General features: G+C 40.8%; 2 protein-coding genes across 2 annotated transcripts in view; both read left to right on the top strand.

Annotated features, from left to right (window-relative positions):
• The window catches only part of dlg5a (discs, large homolog 5a (Drosophila)), a 61,679-nt gene extending 59,054 nt beyond the window's left edge, over positions 1-2,625 (top strand). Inside the window, exons 25-26 of the mRNA XM_037697766.1 lie at positions 2,243-2,368; positions 2,449-2,625. Coding sequence (XP_037553694.1) covers positions 2,243-2,368; positions 2,449-2,625 — 303 coding nt within the window. The remainder of the gene's footprint in view (positions 1-2,242; positions 2,369-2,448) is intronic.
• Positions 2,626-11,960: 9,335 nt separating this feature from the next.
• The window catches only part of kcnma1a (potassium large conductance calcium-activated channel, subfamily M, alpha member 1a), a gene marked incomplete in the record, with an annotated part of 198,584 nt that continues 191,999 nt past the window's right edge, over positions 11,961-18,545 (top strand). Inside the window, 1 exon segment of the mRNA XM_037680098.1 lies at positions 11,961-12,518. Coding sequence (XP_037536026.1) covers positions 12,228-12,518 — 291 coding nt within the window.

Below are 18,545 nucleotides of genomic sequence, written 5' to 3'. Positions count from 1 at the left end.
TATATATATATATATGATGTGTATGAGAACTTTGAGACTTTTGTTGAGAATTGTAATAACAATTTAAGCTGAGCTGGATCAAGGTTGTTGGCATGGATGCAATGCTATGAAAGAAATGCCCACATCAGGATCAGACATCATGTTTTTTTTTTTGTGATGTTTCATCACAGAAGTGCAAAAAGCATCAAACCTCTTCACGTATGTAGCTGTGTACTTAATGAAGCCGCCTGCTGCCAGTCACTAATGTTTGCTCTATGCATCGTCTCTGTAGTAGCAGGATGTGCAGACAGTTTGTAGGCCTTTCAGAAGTGCCTTTGCAAAAAGAAGCCTGATCTAAAATCAGCCCTGATCGTTTGATTAGAATTCTGAGGAATTTTTTTTTACTTGAGCATTTGGGGTCTGATCTGAGAACAGTGCAGCGTAGAGCGCACAACAAAAGTGAAGTTTTGAAGGTAGGCTGAAGTGGCGGCCATTGGGTTAGCTCCTCAGAATGCACTCCGGGCAAAGACAGACCACTGTGTAACTCATTCTATTTCTTTAACATGTATTTAACAACGTAGAGTGTACTATATATAGTATGCAGATAAATCTGTAAAAAAAACATATATGACTATATATTACATGTATTTTTACGAGGTCATATACCTTGGAGCGTTTGACAGTTGAGTCATGTCTTAACAGGGATTGGCATGTTTTATTTTGTTTTTATATTTAGTTTTATGTTGGTGGTTGTCAGTCACTTATTGATGTATTCAATAAAACATACTATGAAGCAAAGTTTGCAGGGTAATACCTTTAAGATATTTCCTCAGATCCGTTTAAATGTTAGTGACTTTTCAGTGTTTATTTTTATTTTTTATATAATTCAGAAGGCAAAAAACAATCTTCCTTAAAGCTATATCTTGTATCTTATTGTGCCAAAATCCACTAAAATAACTTTATCCTTCTTATTCCTATTTTGCACTTGTTTATCTGTAAACCTTTAAACATATATTTGTTCTTAGGTTTCTGGCATATTACCAATAGGTACTATAATTTTTACTGTAGGCAATTCAAGTTTTTATGAGTCACATCAGTTCCTTACATTTCATTGATGGCCTTTTCTTCTTAATTTTTTTTTTCGGGTGGAGGGGGGGGGGGGGGGATCACTTCTCACATTAGTTTTTAAAAAGGGATCTATTCTTGCACATTTTTTTTCCAAATTAAAATTTGTCCACAAGTTTGACTATTGGGCTAAAAGAATAAGCAGAATCGAACTGTAATGTAACTATTTTTCTGAGTACGGTAGTTTGTGTAAGACTATGGTAGAGCGGGATGCAATGTGAAATTGTAAGTTTAAAAAAGGGTCCTTAAGAAGTCTAAATACCAGGTACTGATTGAACAGTTTTATTATAAAACATAGATTGTGATTTGTTTGTTGAGACATTAACATGACAATAAAACTCATTTTTCTGTATCGCAACATGGACTCTGCATCTTTGCTTTTTATTTGCCTCTCCTATAAATAAAAATAAGCTTCTATTTGCAACACTTCCACATCAACCCAGTTCTTGTCAAGGTACTCTAGGAAAATTTGTTTTCTTTAATCTGCATCAGATTCTTGTGAATGACAGTTAAAAGCAAGTGTTAAGTGGTGCCAAAATAGGTTTTTGTTTGAGAATTGCTAAGGGACACAAGTCAATCCATCACTGAAGGTGACAGAAATGGGGGGAAAGTAGCTGATAAACACCATCAATTACTTTGATGAGATAAGACAATGTGACAATTATCTACCTGGCTGGCTGTGGCTGAGTGGTTAGGGCAGTCATCCTCCAATGCGTGTTGGGGGTTCGAACCCACCAGCAGTCACATGCCCAAGTGTCCCTGGGCAAGACACTGAACCCCTCATTGCTGCTGATGTGTGTCCCATTGGTGTATGAATGTGATCTAAAGCACTGATTAGTCTCTAGAATTATTTGTCCAATTAGCTTTGTAGAGATGAAGTAAGAGTGCTGTATGAATGGGTAATGAGGGCACAGATTGCAGTGTAAAGCACGTTGAGTGTCTTGAGCAGATAGAAAGGTGCTATATACTGTAAGTGCAGTCTATTTACCATTTACCTGAATCTCAGTGAGGTAAAGATGCTTTCCCCACCACAGAAAAAGTAAAACCGCTGAGGACACACATTTTTTTCAGCAAATTTTCCTGTTCAAGTTTGATACCCGGCATCTATTGCACCCGACCTTGATGGACCTTCCCACAGGTGGTGGCCCATATGGTGGTGGCTTCCTGTCCTTTCTTCATGCTTGGCCCGGCCAACCCCCCGGAGCCAAAGCTTGACCAACAGGCACTTGCTGGTGAGCTCACCCCCAGGCCTGGCTCCAGGGAGGTGTCCTGGTTTCACCTTTTCAGTTGAGATTTCCTGATGTGACACTTATTCTTCCATCAAAGGTTTTGAATCGCTCTTAGTCTGACCCCTTCCCCAAGGCCCATTTGCCATGGGAGATCCTACCAGGGGCTAATGCCCCAGATAACATAGCCCCTGGGATCACAGGGGTACTCAAATCCCTCCACCACGTTAAGGTGGTGATTATGTGGAGCGGCCTGGCACAGCAGCAGGCGAAGGAGGGTTCCTGGCCATACTGACTCTTGGCAGCATAGACTGGCTCTAGGGACATGAACCATTAACTCACTGGAGCCAGAGCTGGAGTTTGTGTGTGCTTGTGTGGTTAAGCAGTACCAACTAAATAAGTTTGGGCTCACCTCTACACACAGCTTGGGCCCTGAAACCCAACTTCTGAAGAAGAGCAGGACTACTTGGGAGTTGCCCAGGGAGAGAGGTGTCTGGCAGGTATGGGGAATACTCACAAACCCTCGGTTGAATGCCTCAGTGGTGTTCTCGGTGAATCCTCTTCTGGCAAGGATGCCATCTGGGGATTCCCTTGTGCTACTGGGTGACTTGCCCATATGGGCAATGATGGAGTTATCTGGGAATGATTTGGAGGAACAGCCTACCTGATCTGAACCCGAATGGTATTTGTTTATTGGACTTCTTCTGTGATAGGCATGGGCTATCCATAACAAACACCATGTATGAGCATAGGGTGGTTCATAAGTGTACATGTTAACAGTCCACCTTAGGCCAAAGGTTAATGATCCTTTATGTAATCATGTCATCGGACCTGTGGCCCTATGTCTTGGACACTTGGGTGAAAATAGGGGCAGAGATGTCACCACCTGGTGGTGAACTGGATTCGATGGTGGGGGTGGCTGCCGGACAGACCTGGTAAACCCAAACGTATAGTGAGGGTGAACTGGAAATGTCTGGTGGAGCCCCCTGTCCATGTGATCTTCAATTCACACCTCCAGGAGGGTTTTTCACATGATCCGGGGGAGGGCGGGGACATTGAATCTGAACGGGCCATGTTCAGGGTCTCTATTTCAGATGCCAATTCCAGTAACTCTGGCCTGAAAGTCATAGTGCCTGTCATGGCAACAACCAAAGGTCCCACTGGTGGACACCAGCAGTTATGGAGGCCTTCGGGACTTGGTTGTACCAGAGGACTCCTGAAACAACTGATGGGTACAGGGTGGCCAGAAGGACTGCAGTGGTTGCAGTTGCAAAAACTCTGGCATGGGAGAAATTTGGGGAGGCCTTGGTGAAGGACTTGCAGTTGGCCACTAGGAGGTTCTGGCAAACTGTTGGGCGACTCAGAAAAGGAAAGCGGCCCCCTTCCCAGGTTGTACTTGGTTTGGGTGGGGGGTTGCTGACCCAGACTGAGGATCTTGTCAAGTTGAGGAAGGAGCACTTTGAGGATCTCCTTAATCTACCCACCATGTCCACTTTTCATGAGGCAGAGTCTGAGGACTTGGGGGAAGATGAGTCCATTACCATGGCAGAGGTCACCCAGGTTGTCATAACAGCTCCTCAATGGCAGGGCACCAGGGGCGGACAAGGTTTGACCCGAGATGCTGATGGCTCTGGATGTTGTGGGGCTGTCATGGTTGGCACGTCTCTTCAATGTCACATGGAGGACTGGAACAATGCTTGTGGAATGGCAAACCCAGGTGGTGGTTCCTTTTTTAAAAAAAAAGGGAGACTAGAGAGTGTGCTCCAATTATTGGACACTTACACTTGATGCCCTCCCTGGGAAAGTTTCCTCCAGGGTGTTGGAAGGAAGACTATGACCGACTGTTGAACCTCATATTCAGGAGGAGCATTTTCATGGAACAATGGACCATATCTTCACCCTTGCAGAGTTGATAAGGGGGTCATAGGAGTTTGCCTCTACAGTCTATATGTGTTTTGGGGACCTGGAGATAGTTTATGACTGTGTTCCTCAAGACATTCTGTGGGGGATGCTGCAAGAATATGGAGTGACTGGGTTACTTTTAAGAGCTATCCAGTCCTAACAATAACAGGAACTGTGTCTACATTCTTGACACAAAATTGAACGTATTCCCAGTGAAGGTTGGATTCCACCAAGGCTGTTCCTTGTCTCCAATCTTGTTTGTGGTGTTCATGGACAGGATCTCAAGATGCAGTCATGAAGAGGAGGGTGTCTGGTTTGGGAACCTCAGAGTCTCATCTCTGCTTTATTCAGTTGAGGTGGTTTGGGCATCTGATTAGGATGCCTCCTGGACACCTTCTTTTAGAGGTTTTCAATGCACATCCACTGGTAGGAGGCTCCAGGTAAGACCCAGAAATCACTGGAGGAATTGTATATCTTCCCTGGCCCGTGAACACCTTGGGGTCCCACAGAATGAGCTGAAAAGTGTTGCTGGGGAAAAGGATGTCTCGGTTTCCCTTCTGGACCTGTTGCCTCCGCAACCTGATTACGGCTAAGCAGTAGAAGATGGATGGATGGAATTTGATGCCCTGCTATAAGATTGCACATTTAGTTGTGCTTAACAATTTTATTGCTTTGCTTTACTTTTAACATGTATTTCAGACCTAAATTACTTTTATATGACCTATCTTATGAAGGAAAATGTGTTTATCTGTAAGATATACAAAACACTCCTTTATTTAGTAAATCAATCTTGAGCTGATTTTTAATTGAGATGAGATTGAAAACAATATTCTAAATTCTTAGATTCCTTTACAATATTTGTTTCATACTGAAGCTTTTTGCATTTATTTACTGATTATTTAGTCATATTTTGAGTGTGTTGTTAAAGTTTGACATTACAGTTTTAATGTTAATTTTACATAACAAGGATTTTAAAAGAATTTAAGTTGTCCATTATTCAGTTTAAACCATTTTAATTGTAGTTCATGATTCACTGCAAAAAAAAAAAAAAAAAAAAAATACACTTAACAGAAATATAAATGCAACACTTTTGTCTTTGCTCTTATTTTTCATGAGCTGAACTCAAAAGTCTGTCTTTTTCTATGTACACAAATGGACCTTTTTCTCTCAAATATTGTTCATAAATTTGTGTAAATCTGTGTTAGTGAGCACTTCTCTTTTGCTATGAAAATCCATCCATCTCACAGGTATGGCATATTAAGATGCTGATTAGACCATGTGATTGTTGCACAAGATGTGCCTTAAGCTGCCCACAATAAAAGGCCACTCTAAAATGTGCAGTTTTATTACACAGCACAATGCCATAAATGTTGCAAGTTTTTAGAGAGCATTCAATTTTCATTCTAACCGCAGGAATGTACACCAGAGGTGTTGCCTGTGATATGAATATTCAATTCTCTACCATAAGCTGTCTCCAAAGGTGTTCCTGAGACTTTGGCAGCACATCCAACCGGCCTCACAACCGCACACCACGTGTAGCCACACCAGCCCAGGACCTCCACATCCAGCATCTTCAACTCCAAGGCCATCTGTTATGACACACCTGTGAGGTGAATGGATTATCTCAGCAAAGAAGCGCTCAATAACAGATGTACACAAATGTGTGAACAATATTTGAGAGAAAATGGCCTTTTCTGTACAGTACATGGAAAAAGTCTTAGACCTTTTGAGATCAGCTCGTGAAAAATGGGATCAAAAACAAAAGTGCTGTGTTTATATTTTCTTGCAGTATAGGATTCTGAAAAATGTTTAGTACATGAAACATTTAGTTAATATATATTTGCTATTAGAGGCAACATGTCATTTTCTACCAAAATAAGATCATGTTTAATTTCATATATAATATGTTAATATCATATCATATACTGTATTATGTATCATATATTTTAAATTTTTTATTCGGTTACAAATAAAATAGTGCAGTGAATTCTTAAATAATATTTTGTTTTTGTGAGATTAACAAAAAGGACCTTAAATTTACCAGTATCTATAAAACTAATTTAATACAGACAGAGTTGACCCAGTAAGCAGCATGACAGCATAATGTGTAGCACTGATGCCTCACAGCAGGAAGGTCCTGGGTTTAATTTCTGGTTTGGACAGCTTTATGCGTGTAGTTTGCATGTTCTGCTTGTGTTTGTATAGGTTTTCTCCAGATATTCTGGTGTCCTTTCACAGTTTATGATCTCAGTGGGATTTGCCTGGTTAAGTAAAGGTTAATGAATTAAACAACTTGTGACTGGCATGGCGTTCTCTGGTTTATAAAGCATGTAAACCTTCATTCCATTGACATAGTAGAAAACCATGAAAACGGAACCAAAAAAAGTTGCTTGAAAATGTTTATGTGATGTTACAACCACAAACCTCACACTGTTTTACTGGAATTGTATGTGTTAGACAAAGTTACACATTTGTGATCAAACAGCATCAGTAAGACCAAGGAAAAACGCCAAACATGTCCAGGGAAGACCCAGGACACGCTGGAGAGACTGTGTCTCTTGACTGGCCTGGGAACGCCTTGGGGTCCTCCCAGAAGAACTGGAAGAGGTAGCTGTGGAAAGAGATGTCAGGACCTCCCTGTCAAACTGCTGCCCTGCAACCCAACTTTGGAATAAGCAGAAGATAATGGATGGGTGGATGAATGGATAGATGGACAGTTCAGGTATAAAGTTGAGATGCTTAATCAACATTAAGTTATTTCAGCTGGAAACCGTTTTTATTTGAAAACTGTCTCATTTTCTATACACTTCACAATTGTTAGCTACTTTGTGTTGATCAGACATTATGATCTCTGTAAAGTCCGTTAAAATTTGTGATTGTAACATGACGAAACTTTGAAAAACTCCAGAGGTATGAATTGTTTTTCCAGCTACAGTATACTGTATTTACTTGTGTTGAAGAACACATTTTTGCTGTGTTCTTCTCCATCCAGTTGGACTGCTTGGAGCGATGCCAGGACTGGTTGATGGAGTGCCTTTAGCTTGAGTTTAATTCCTCCAAGCACCTCTTTTGGAGTCAAGTGGTCTTCTGGCCAATAATGTCATGGTGAATGACGACCCACCAGCTGCCTGTCAAGTTCAATGGGGCAAGAAAGAAAGGATCCAGTGTCTCCAAATACCCACTGTGCAATACCCAAAATGGTTTTCCACATGGGCCTTGTAGCTGTGCAGTTGCATGAACATTTATTTTTTGACGATATATAATTCTCTCTGACAAAGGTTCGCTCAATGTCTTGATCACTTATTAAACACTAAATTTGATCTTCTGTTCTACTTCACCGTGCCTCAGTTCCTTCTGTCCTCTAATCCTCCCTCCCCCACGGTCTGCTATAGAAAGAAGTCAGGTCTCAAACCTTTCAGCTAGGGTGTGTGTTTCAAGACAGCTGCTGACAGCTCAACTGAACTTGAGAAGCCTCAAGTCTGACAGAAGAGGATCTTTGTAGGCCTCACTAGGAAGCTGTAGCCTTTCTCAGCTCATGTCAGAGGCGTGTTCCTCTCTTTCTTATCTTTTAGCTTGATGGAATGAATTTATGTATCTATCCAACCTCTTGTGGTGCAGTGTTAACTCTGGCATCTTCAAATGTCCTGCAGGATTACCACCTGACTGCTCTTCTTTTAGCTTCAGTTCAGCAGTACAGGAACTCATCTGCGCTCCTGATTTGGACATGAACACCACGATTCCTATATCTGGGCCCAAACAAGGAGGACTACACTAAACAAGCTATAGGAAATCCAGCACGTTTCATCACTATGGCGTTTTTAACTATATCTGGTTTTCTAACGAAGCAAAAATGATTAAATGTAAAAACTTTTTAATTGCTTTATAAGATTTTACTTTGTTTGACTCTTCCAACGCTGATTAAACTTAAAAAAATCAAAACACGTCCATTAGAGCTACAAGCAGAGAGGATTGCAAAATTATTTCATATGAATTCTTTTCCATAAAATAAAGCTTGAAACTGAGGAACATTACAGCTTACATTTTTTTTCCTCTAAATTTATACAACAGTAATTATTGGATCGAAAATGCTGTCAAACCTTAGAGTTATGGTTGTTCTTATCCCCAGATGCTGAAAGCAAATGTGACGATACCATATGTTTTGCCGTATAAGTCTCACCTTTTTGCATAAATTAGAATGCCTACAACTTATACAGTGAAGTGTCTTATTTGTGTTTCCCTTCATATTAATAACCCTATTTTTGGCTGAGATCTGATGATTTCATTCATTCTGACATGGAACATATTAAACACTACCATTTTCAGCCACTAGAGGGCCCTCGTCAAATATGGCAAGCCAAGTGTCTCATTAATAGGTAAAAGTGGCTATTAATGAGATACTTGGCTTGCCATACAGAGCCACCTTTGTCTCGCTCCGCAACTCCTGGAGCAAACGTCAAATCAGCTGCATTTTTCCGCACAGCCCAGGCGAAATGCAGCTGATTTGACCATTAAAGTGCATTTATTAAGTAAAAGTTAAACTAAGATACACCTTTACTATAAAGTCGAGCAAAAAATAATTGTTTTTAAGTGTTAATCTTGTTAAATTATTGTTAAAGTCCTTCCATGCATGCTCCTGCGGCCGCTATTTGACTGCCATTCAATTTTTGCCACGACACCGGCCCACATTTCTGGGTGGTCAGTGGTGACGCATAACGGATGCTACGTATACGATGAAGCGACACGTGTTTTTTCCCCCCCACTTTATTAGACATTTTTGGACTGATGCGACTTATACGATGGTGCGATGTGTACGGCGGCAAGTACGGCAATTTAATCGTGTCTCTGTGTGTCTGTAGCGTTAACAAAGTATCCCATGAATCAGTGAACCGATTCAAATGAAACTCTTAGCAAGCGTTCATTGAGTTAACCTCTACATCTGTTTAACTTGAGGAGTCAACCCAAAGCAAGATGGCCACCACAGTTCAAGATTAGCCAACACAAAAGTGTCTATATTTCAGTCAGTTTTACAGATGTTGAGCTAAAACATGGCGTGGTAGTGGATGAGCCGTTCACAACATATTTTGAGCCGTAACTGATCACATGAGATTTTTGCAATGTTGCATGAGATCGTGCAGAATGTCAATTTCAAGGTTTAACCAAAACAGCTATAACATTTCTCAACATGAGATGATCTTTGTCTAAAAGTCTGGCATGAAAGGTAGCGAGTGTAACACATTCAGGGATTTCTAAGACTTTAAACTGTTTATTTCTAAATGTTTTTTTGTTTGTTTGTCTCTTTAAAAATACAATAAAACCAAAAGTTAAAGCTGACAGTTCATCATTTGACCAGCAGGAGGACAGCTTCAGAGTTTGGCCTGGGCCCACAGTTTAACACTTGGTGATCAGATGCTGTTTTAGTGGCAGGCTTCTCCTGTAACACCAGACATAAATCACACTCTGTGGAACCAAACAGCTTGTTGCTCCAAATCTCACATTCCCCATGCTAACCGACAGCGGCCTTTTTGAACCGCACAGCGTTTATTTTATGAGCACAACAAAATGCTTGCACGTGCAAGTCTGAAGTGCTATGTTTGATCAAATTGTCTTGTCTTGTCTGTTTTACAGCACGACCCCCCCCCCCCCCCCCCAAGTTAAAGAACTGCCAGCAGTTACCACTGCTATTTTTATTGAAGCGCCAATATTTCCAGGCTAATAAATTGCTATGATAAGACACATGTCATACTTTGGTATGTTTACTTTGCACATGATCTGTGAGTGATTAACTGTCACAGCTCCACACCTTTTGGGACATTTATTACTTATCTGCAAAATAAATGTATGCTAATATTTCTTATTTTTGCTGTACAGGATGCTGAAACAGTTAAAGGCCTAGCCTGCAAGATGTGACGGTGCTCAAAGTAATAATGTATATTTTTTCTTTACAATTGCAAACCCGCCTCAGTGGCTGCTTGAATCATGCAGAAGTTGGAATCTCCATCTTGGCTACACCTAGATGGGGCATAACAAGCTAAAAGAATCTGTAAAAATGACTCATTTATAGCCATTTTTGTGTTGGTTAACGTTGATCAGCTGTGGTAGCCAACTCTCCAAAAGTTAATCAGTTGTAGATGTGACTACTTTTTGAGACTTCATTAAAAACTGTCCAGTGGTTCATGAGATATTTTGTTGACACCAACAGTTAAACGCCAAAGTTTTAAGCAGGTATATTATTATTATATGTTGGGAGTGACTCTCAGCAAATTCCAACTCGATGCCTGTAAAACTGACTGACTTATGGTTGCTGAGATCAGTTGGCTGTGGCAGACATCTTGGATTGGGCTGACTCCAAAAGGTGTGTACATCTAATAATCACTTTCTGAGATCCTCATTAAAACCCATCCAGTGGTTCAAGAAATATTTTGCTGACAGATAAACGTGGTTGATTCCAACAGTTAAAAAAAAAAAAAAAGTTTGAAAAACAGATCCTGGATGATTAGAGTATGTGTTGGGAACAACTATCACCAATTTTGTGTTTGCTCAAATTGTAGCATTTGGAGTTGACTTCCAATTTGAACTGGTTAGTTTCAATAAAATACATCCAGTGGTTAATTTTGTATTTTGCTAACAGTTGACTCCACTTACTGGTACCACAGCTGGCTGATCATGCACCTGCTGGTGAGTTTAGGAGTCGGTGCATTTAAAACCCATGCAACTGTTTTTCCATATTTTTTGTCCTGACTGAGGCTTAAGTGCACGTGCAACAACCAGTTAGTCATGCCTCACCATCACCCATTCAGCTGGGTTTGGCCTGGAGCTAAAACTGTTCACATTTTACACTAATTGACCACAGATACTCCCATCAGCCATGGGGGGTGCAAAGCCATTTTCTCATAATTGAAAAAGAAGAGCACTATGCTTGATGAGAATTCAGTACATTAATATGTACACTCCCCTCCCCCACTGTAGATATTCATCTATTGGTGGGCATATAGCGAACTATAATGCTTTAATGATCGATACGTCTTTGCGACGTACGTCACAGGCGCAAAGACGCCCCCCCCCCCCCCCCCCGCATCCAAGCAGTCGAGACCAGACTTGGAATCCGTCGCGCACTCTCGCTGCCCTCTTTCCATCTTCATTATTAGGCTCCGCTCCGCCCCCCTACCTGTAAATCTCACCCCCCCCCACCCCACCCCCCACCACCACCTCCCTGCAGCTCTCCTCTGGAGCGGATCTGACAGGCGCGCGCGCACTCTCTCTCCCCCTCTCTCTCAGCTGGCCGCTCCGTGCCAAAAGGAGTTGAGGAGGGGTGGTCGGGGAGGGGGGGCTGCAGCGGGACCGAATGGAGGCAGTGACATCCAGCCGAGCGCCAGCGCCTTTACGCAGAGCTGACAGGCACCGAGAAGCGCCGAATGCCATGTGAGGGGGGGGCTCCTCTGCAACAACAAATACACGCTCGCTCGTCTGTTGTCGCCTTGTTGCAAAACAGTCGACTCAAAGAAAGTATAGCTGCTCATCCCTCCACCCCCCACCCCCCTCCTACTGAATGGAAGACAGATAAAGGGAGAAAGAGGACCCGGGTCGCCTTTTTGACTCTTTAAGTCTCTTTTTTTAAAAAATTATTTTCGACGCGCCGCAACAATTTCCTGCCGTCGTGCTGATCCAGAATCTCCCCGGCAGCCGCGGCTGCAGACCCGTCCCTGTCATGGCATAGGAGGCAGAGAAGCCCCCCCATTAGAACGAGGAGCGCCTCGTTTTTATTGCGGATTTAAATGAAGCAGGTCCACAGACGGACTGCGCTGCTTCTGTGCGCTCCGCTCCAAATAAACAATTCATAGGTCTCCGCGCGGACACCCCAGCTGGTGGGAGGCTAATCACAATCTACAGCAGAGGAGGGTTGAAAAAAAAACCGAATTTCTTTATTTTATTTGTTTGAAGCAACATGGCTGGTGAGTGGGGCTGGGGACGCTGGCACAGGCTCTCCACGGCTCCTCAATGCTAGCCGAGGCGGATGGCACGGCTCCCCGTGGCAGCGACGGCTCTATGAGGACAAGTGGAATCAACAGCAACATCAACCCGGACTCCTCGATCCTAATATCCAAGATGGAAGACCTCGTCATCCCGTTCTCGTCCGATGTGCCGTGCGATGATAACGGACAGCGCATGTGGTGGGCTTTCCTCGCCTCCTCCATGGTGACGTTCTTCGGGGGTCTCTTCATCATCCTCCTGTGGAGGACCCTCAAATATCTGTGGACTGTTTGCTGCCACTGCAACATTAAAAACAAGGTATGCCTGTCACTCCGGGAATATATTTATAGACATTTTTGTTTCACTGCTTCTAATTTGTGCAATTAAATTCAAATTTGATGCATTTTATTATTATTATTAATATGTATGCAGCCAGTCCAGTTGGCAGTGCAATCATGTAAAAAAAAAAAAAAAAAAACATGATTATTTTCCTTTAGGCTGTTTACTTCCTCTGTGGACTGAAAGGGAGGGGGTGTTGCATGAAGGATATGGGTGGAAAGAGAGGGAGGGAATCCTTCATTTTATCTGGCTTCGACACACTATCCTCGAGCCACATCAGCTCCAAACTTCTAGGATGACAGTAAACATTTCAGATGTAACCAAACATTTGATCCTCCTCCTTCCACCTGATGAGCTCCACTCTTTAAGCAGCAGCCCAAATCTCTCTTCTCCTCTTTTTTCCCCATCTTTTAATTCCTCTCTCTCCGGTATTTATCCTGTAAGATGGCTGGGATGGTGAACATTTAATGTCTTGGTGGAGCGGTGAACCTGTGTGCAGGACTGATATCAGATAATGAGGGTGACTGCCTTTTTACTTTGCTTGGGGGGGTGGGGGGTGATGAATCATAGCTGATTCACACTGGGTTCAGTGACTCATACACTTGTGTGTAGTGCGAGTGGTCCCCTGGATAGAGGGGCGGCTGAAAGGTGATGCTGCTCACAGTGGTTTATTTGTGTTTGGAATGAAGAGATTTGTAAATGTAATTATTTTGAATAACTAAACTTGTCTGGTATTAAATGATAAATGAGTATTTTAGGTACCGCTGCGTCCAGCTCATTGCCTCTCCTGCTGCTTTTTGTCCTTTTTGTGGCCTTGAGTTTTTTCTGCCCTGCATCATGACTGATTGGATACGAAGCTGACAATAAATAAAAGAGAAACATGTTCTTAACCATGCAGTTTTTATAGATGCATTCCAATTTATCTTCATCATTCTCGCAGACGGTTTCCAAGTTATGATTCAAACCTTGAATTTTGATTATTATCATGTCCGTTCTAAAAAAAAAAAAAAAAACATTATGAGAAAAAAGATTTGGAAAATAAAGTTTGGATTCAAAAATATTCGATTTGGAACATTTGGAATATTTGTCTGCTCATGTGCACCATTTGAGGCTTTATGACAGTACTTGAAGTGCACTTCAAAGGTTTAGCTGTTTTTTAAAAAATAAAGTATAAATAAATATTGATTTCCAGTTCTTTTACCACATTTATATGTGATTATGTTTTGTAAATACACCAACACACAGGCCCAAACCATGAGTCTGCTACCACCGTGTTTCACAGAGAGAACAAGATTTTTTACATTGGTTTGAGATTTTTTTTGTTAACTCTTAAACAAAAAAAAACAACTTTTATTTGAATTTAAAGCCTATTGTCTTTAAAGCCTTTAGTGTTTTTTCAAATGGTGGACTCATTATTTGTGTAATAAAAGACTTTGGTTATTGAGATATTTTTAAAAACTTGTTTTCCTCACAGAAAATTGCACATTCTAGTGAATATTTTTGTCTGAATGAGGACAAACTCATTTGTTATAACTTTGACATTTTCCAACCTATTAAATGTCAGTAATTCTTGAAGTCTTCAGAAATTCATTCTCTAAAATACTTTTTTTTTTTACCTGTTTGGCTCAGACCTTATCTTTAAATGAAACAGGGTTTAATTTGCACCTAATTTTTATTTTATTAAATAAACAAAAGAACCTAACCAAACATTCAGATTAATTGACAATCCCAGAAGATTACATACTTCAGCTGCAGATAATATACAAAATATTAGATTATTGGAGTGGTGGCGCAGAGACTAGAGAAGGTGGGCCTGTGATCGGAAGGTTGCCGGTTTGACTCCCCAGACCGACAAAATCAAAATGTGGGTGGGAAAGGTGAAGCACCCACACCTGCCTTCATACTCAATTGCCCCACTCTGGGCCCTTGAGCAAGGCTCTTAACACCATCTGCTCCCGCAGGCAGCTCTGCTCCACGCAGAGGGCTGTGGTAGCTCGGTGGTCTGGTTGTGTCACGAAGGGCATATGACGTAAAAACAATTGGCTTCGTGTGAGTTAGATCGCAGTTGCAACTCCTGATGAAGGGAGCAGCTGATAGAAAAAAAAAGTCTTAAAGAAAACAAGAATAATTAATTTCTTTAGACTCTAAATAAAAATATTTTATCTACACAATGACTAGAGATTGAACAATAAGAGTTTTCTATGCCGAGCGCCAATCTATAGAACTCTGGGCAGTTGATGGCTGATATACATGATCTGTTTAAGATTTTTGCTCCATTTGTTTTTTTTTTTCAACAACACGTAACAATAATTGGGTACCACTTTACAATAAGGCTCCCCTTATAGATGGCTAATACATAGTTTATAGATATGTTACTAATTCCTCTATAAACACTTTATAATCATTAATAATTGTTTATTATGCATTCATTAAGGGTGACAGAGTTGTTATATTAAACATTTCAGACTACAAGTATTTGTAAACCTATTTCTTTAGCATATAATATTGTACTTTATCACTGCATTAGAAGCATCTACAAGTAATACTATATCCTAAAAAAATAGGTTTACAAATACTGATTGTGCTTACAAGGTAGTAACTTAGTCTGAAATGTTTAATATAACAACTCTAGATGAAATAAAAAGTGAACAGATTTGGCTCAGAAACAGGTCTGTTTTGTCTCCGTCACCCTTAATGAATGCATAATAAACAATTAATGATTTATAAAGTGTTTATAGAGGAATTAATAACGTATCTATCTATCTTACAAAAAGATTTGAAGCTCTCGACCTTGACCTCTCTAAGTGTCTTTAAGAATCTGTTGGACACCTGGCAGGGTCCAATGCTGACATGTTCCTGTTTTTAGTTTTCTACATTTGTCTTGGAATCTAGCTGTTTTTTGTTTTGTTACCTTTTCCTTTTAGCCATCCTATTTGTTAAAATAAATAAATAAATAAATAACTGTATTATGCTTTTTTATAACTGTTTTGTTGTTTCTGTTGTCCATTGTTGTCATCATTCTTTGTTGAAATCAGGTCTCTCTTGTAAATGAGTCCTCGAGGCTCAATGGGATTTACCTGTATAAATAAAGGTTGATTGATCTATAAACTATTTATTAGCCATCTATAGGAGGAGCCTTACTGTAAAGTGATACCAATAATTGCTTAACATGAACATTTTTCCAACTCTTAAAATAAGTTATAAGAATTGATACGTGGAAGAGCATGCTCACTTAAACATACTAAAGTGAGGGCTGCAGTAAGCTGACTGCAGCTGCTGCCGCATCTTTGACGAAAGCCTTCAACACGTGTCAGCTGTAGCTTTTTTGTTTTAACCTACATAAAGAGGTCAAAATAATACTGAACAAGAGAAACTTATTTTTGAGATGTAAAACCTGCGTCCAGTCTGAAAAGTACAGCACGTTTAGTAAACTGTCAAACAGCTTTCAGTTACAGTGAAGGATTTCTGCCCTGTTTGCTGTTTCTGCCATTACATGGTTGTCCATCTCCTGTCATGTTGTTACGCTCATATAGACTCCAGCAGAAGAAAAGGCAACAAACCATACGCCATCCTTCAAACATTTCCCAATCGCACTAAGAAAGTGATGAAAAGAAGCCAAGTAGATATAATTAGATGTCAATCTTGTGTCTGCTGGTGGGTATCTGGTTGCGTCTCATCTCTTGGAAATGAGAGGAAACTGTGAAAATAGAAGCTGCGAGTTTTCTGTTCCTTCTTAGGGAAGGCAGAGTCATCCTGTGAGGTGACTTTGGAAGGTTTGACACTTGGCTGCAGAGGGAACGGTCTTGTTAGGAGTATTAAGACGAGGAAACTGGATCCGCGTTCAGCTGACTGGTGCATCCAGATACGTTGGCAAGTGTCAGACACAGGATGCGTAGTTGCTGTGGAGCTGTGGTCGGCTTTCTGTGGCGTTACTGGGAACCAGAAATCACAGGCAAGGAAATGACACGAGGATAAATGATGGGTGTGACGATGACAAAAGGTTTTAATGTCCTCGACATTTATATGACACTCTTCTCTGTCGGGATTATAGGCGCATGGTCAAACAATCGTACACAAAGGAGAGGTTGTTGCACCGTGAAACGGGTAGCACAAGTTTAAAATAAAAAGCAAGACTGCTTAGAAGCAGTCATTCTGAAACACAAGTACAAACTTATTTTGTGGAGTTATATAAAAATACTTTCAAAACATTGAACATTAGGGAGTCCGTCAGAAGCTCAAGAAACTTGAGTTAAATCTATTTTTTATACTTGACAGTCAAATAAACAGATGGAGCATTAGATAACTATTAATCAAAAAAAATTATGCAGATTATCTAACTCTGCGCTTGTAATGGTCCCATTTGTGGCATCATTCAGCAGCTCGTTGTTTCAGAACACTCACACTGCATTTTAAACCACATATAAACCACACTTGTAAGTCGATACCCTCCTATTCCCCAGCAGGCAGCCGTCCTCGTGTTGCCTGGCTGAGCTACAATATTTCAATCTGTACGGTGCAACCCTTTTAATACCATGATAATAGATACATTTATTAAAACGCCTGGTCTTTCTTGTCTATTTTTGTCAATAACTGTGTCAAAAAATGCTTTATGTGTAAATAATGTACACCCTTTTTCAAGTATTTACAATTCTTATGTAACAAAATTCCTAAAACTGTGTGTTATAAACAAGAAAAGAAAAATTAATTGAATTTTCTTCATCTTTCTTTTTATAGATTCTTGTAAAGTGCAGATTGAACCTTTTTGAGAATGTAAAAATCTAATTCAAACGATTTTACAACAACTCAGACAGTTTTACATTTCTGGAGCTTTCTGAGTCCATGTTACTACAAGCTGTTATATAATAATAATAAAAGCTGTTATATTTGTGATTAGCCAGGGTTTTTTATTTTAGCAGTGGTAGTTTCAGAAACTATTCCTGTCCACCTGAAGACAAAGACCCACATGACACACATCACACATCCAAGGTGTGCATCTGTGGCACAGAGTGCACTTTTTCCTTCCCAACGCCATCTTTTCTCTTGTGCACTCATTTTTGCGGGTTGGGATAGAAGGAAATGTCCAAAAAATTTTGAAAAATCACAGTAGCAAAAACTACAAAAACACTGCAAAATACACAGTAAAAAAAACTAGCCAAAACATGGCAAAAACACAGTGTAAAACACACAAAAATGGCAAAACACAATAAAATCTCTTAAAAATAAAACCCCAAAACTATTATTTGGAAGATTCAGATTTATTTACACAGAATATACCTCTAATTCGTATCTAAACTCCAAGAACCCACACTAAAAGTTTGACTGGATACTGCCCCCGTCACCCAAACGCCGCCTGCAGCTGCTGCTAATTTTTTCCCCCCACACGGCGCTCAGTCATTACTGTAATGCATGTAATAGCATCAGAAAGCCCTGTTTCACATCTTCCAGGGGGAAGTTTGAATGATTAAAATTGTACGAAGTAGCGAGGAGTTACGGTAATTTGAAATACACATGCGCCGCGGTGTCACCGGTGACCCCTGTGATAGTAGAATTAACACATTTTAAACAAGGAGTTTCCAACTCGAGTAAAGCTTCACTTAAGAAAATTGTAATTTAGGGTGACTCTGCTAAGGTGAGGGGAGCCATGTTGTAAGGCTGGTGAACATGAAGCTGGGTCGTTCCATTTGCCTGCCTGGATCTTACACCCTGCAGTTATGTGCTGGACTGTCTCAGGGCATCTTGTATAGCCTACATCTTGGGTCTTGTCTGGTATGGTAGACCCCAGGTTGCCATGATGAGTGCCTCCGTACTGTCCTTCAGTCCAGTCACTGGTAGAATTGGTTGATATCGGCCACTTCCTCAATCTGCCAGTGGTACGTGCCATGCAGGGACTCATCTTTTCACGATGGCTGCTCTTGTTCCTCTTCTTCCACACTGTGTTTCTGCTGCTGCCTGAGACATTCACACACACACACACACACACACACACACACACACACACACACACAC

The sequence above is a fragment of the Nematolebias whitei genome, chromosome 1 (assembly GCF_014905685.2).
Source record: "Nematolebias whitei isolate Nwh7 chromosome 1, NemWhi1, whole genome shotgun sequence".
Classification (NCBI taxonomy): Eukaryota; Metazoa; Chordata; class Actinopteri; order Cyprinodontiformes; family Rivulidae; genus Nematolebias; species Nematolebias whitei.
This window is presented reverse-complemented; position numbering and strand designations above follow the sequence as displayed.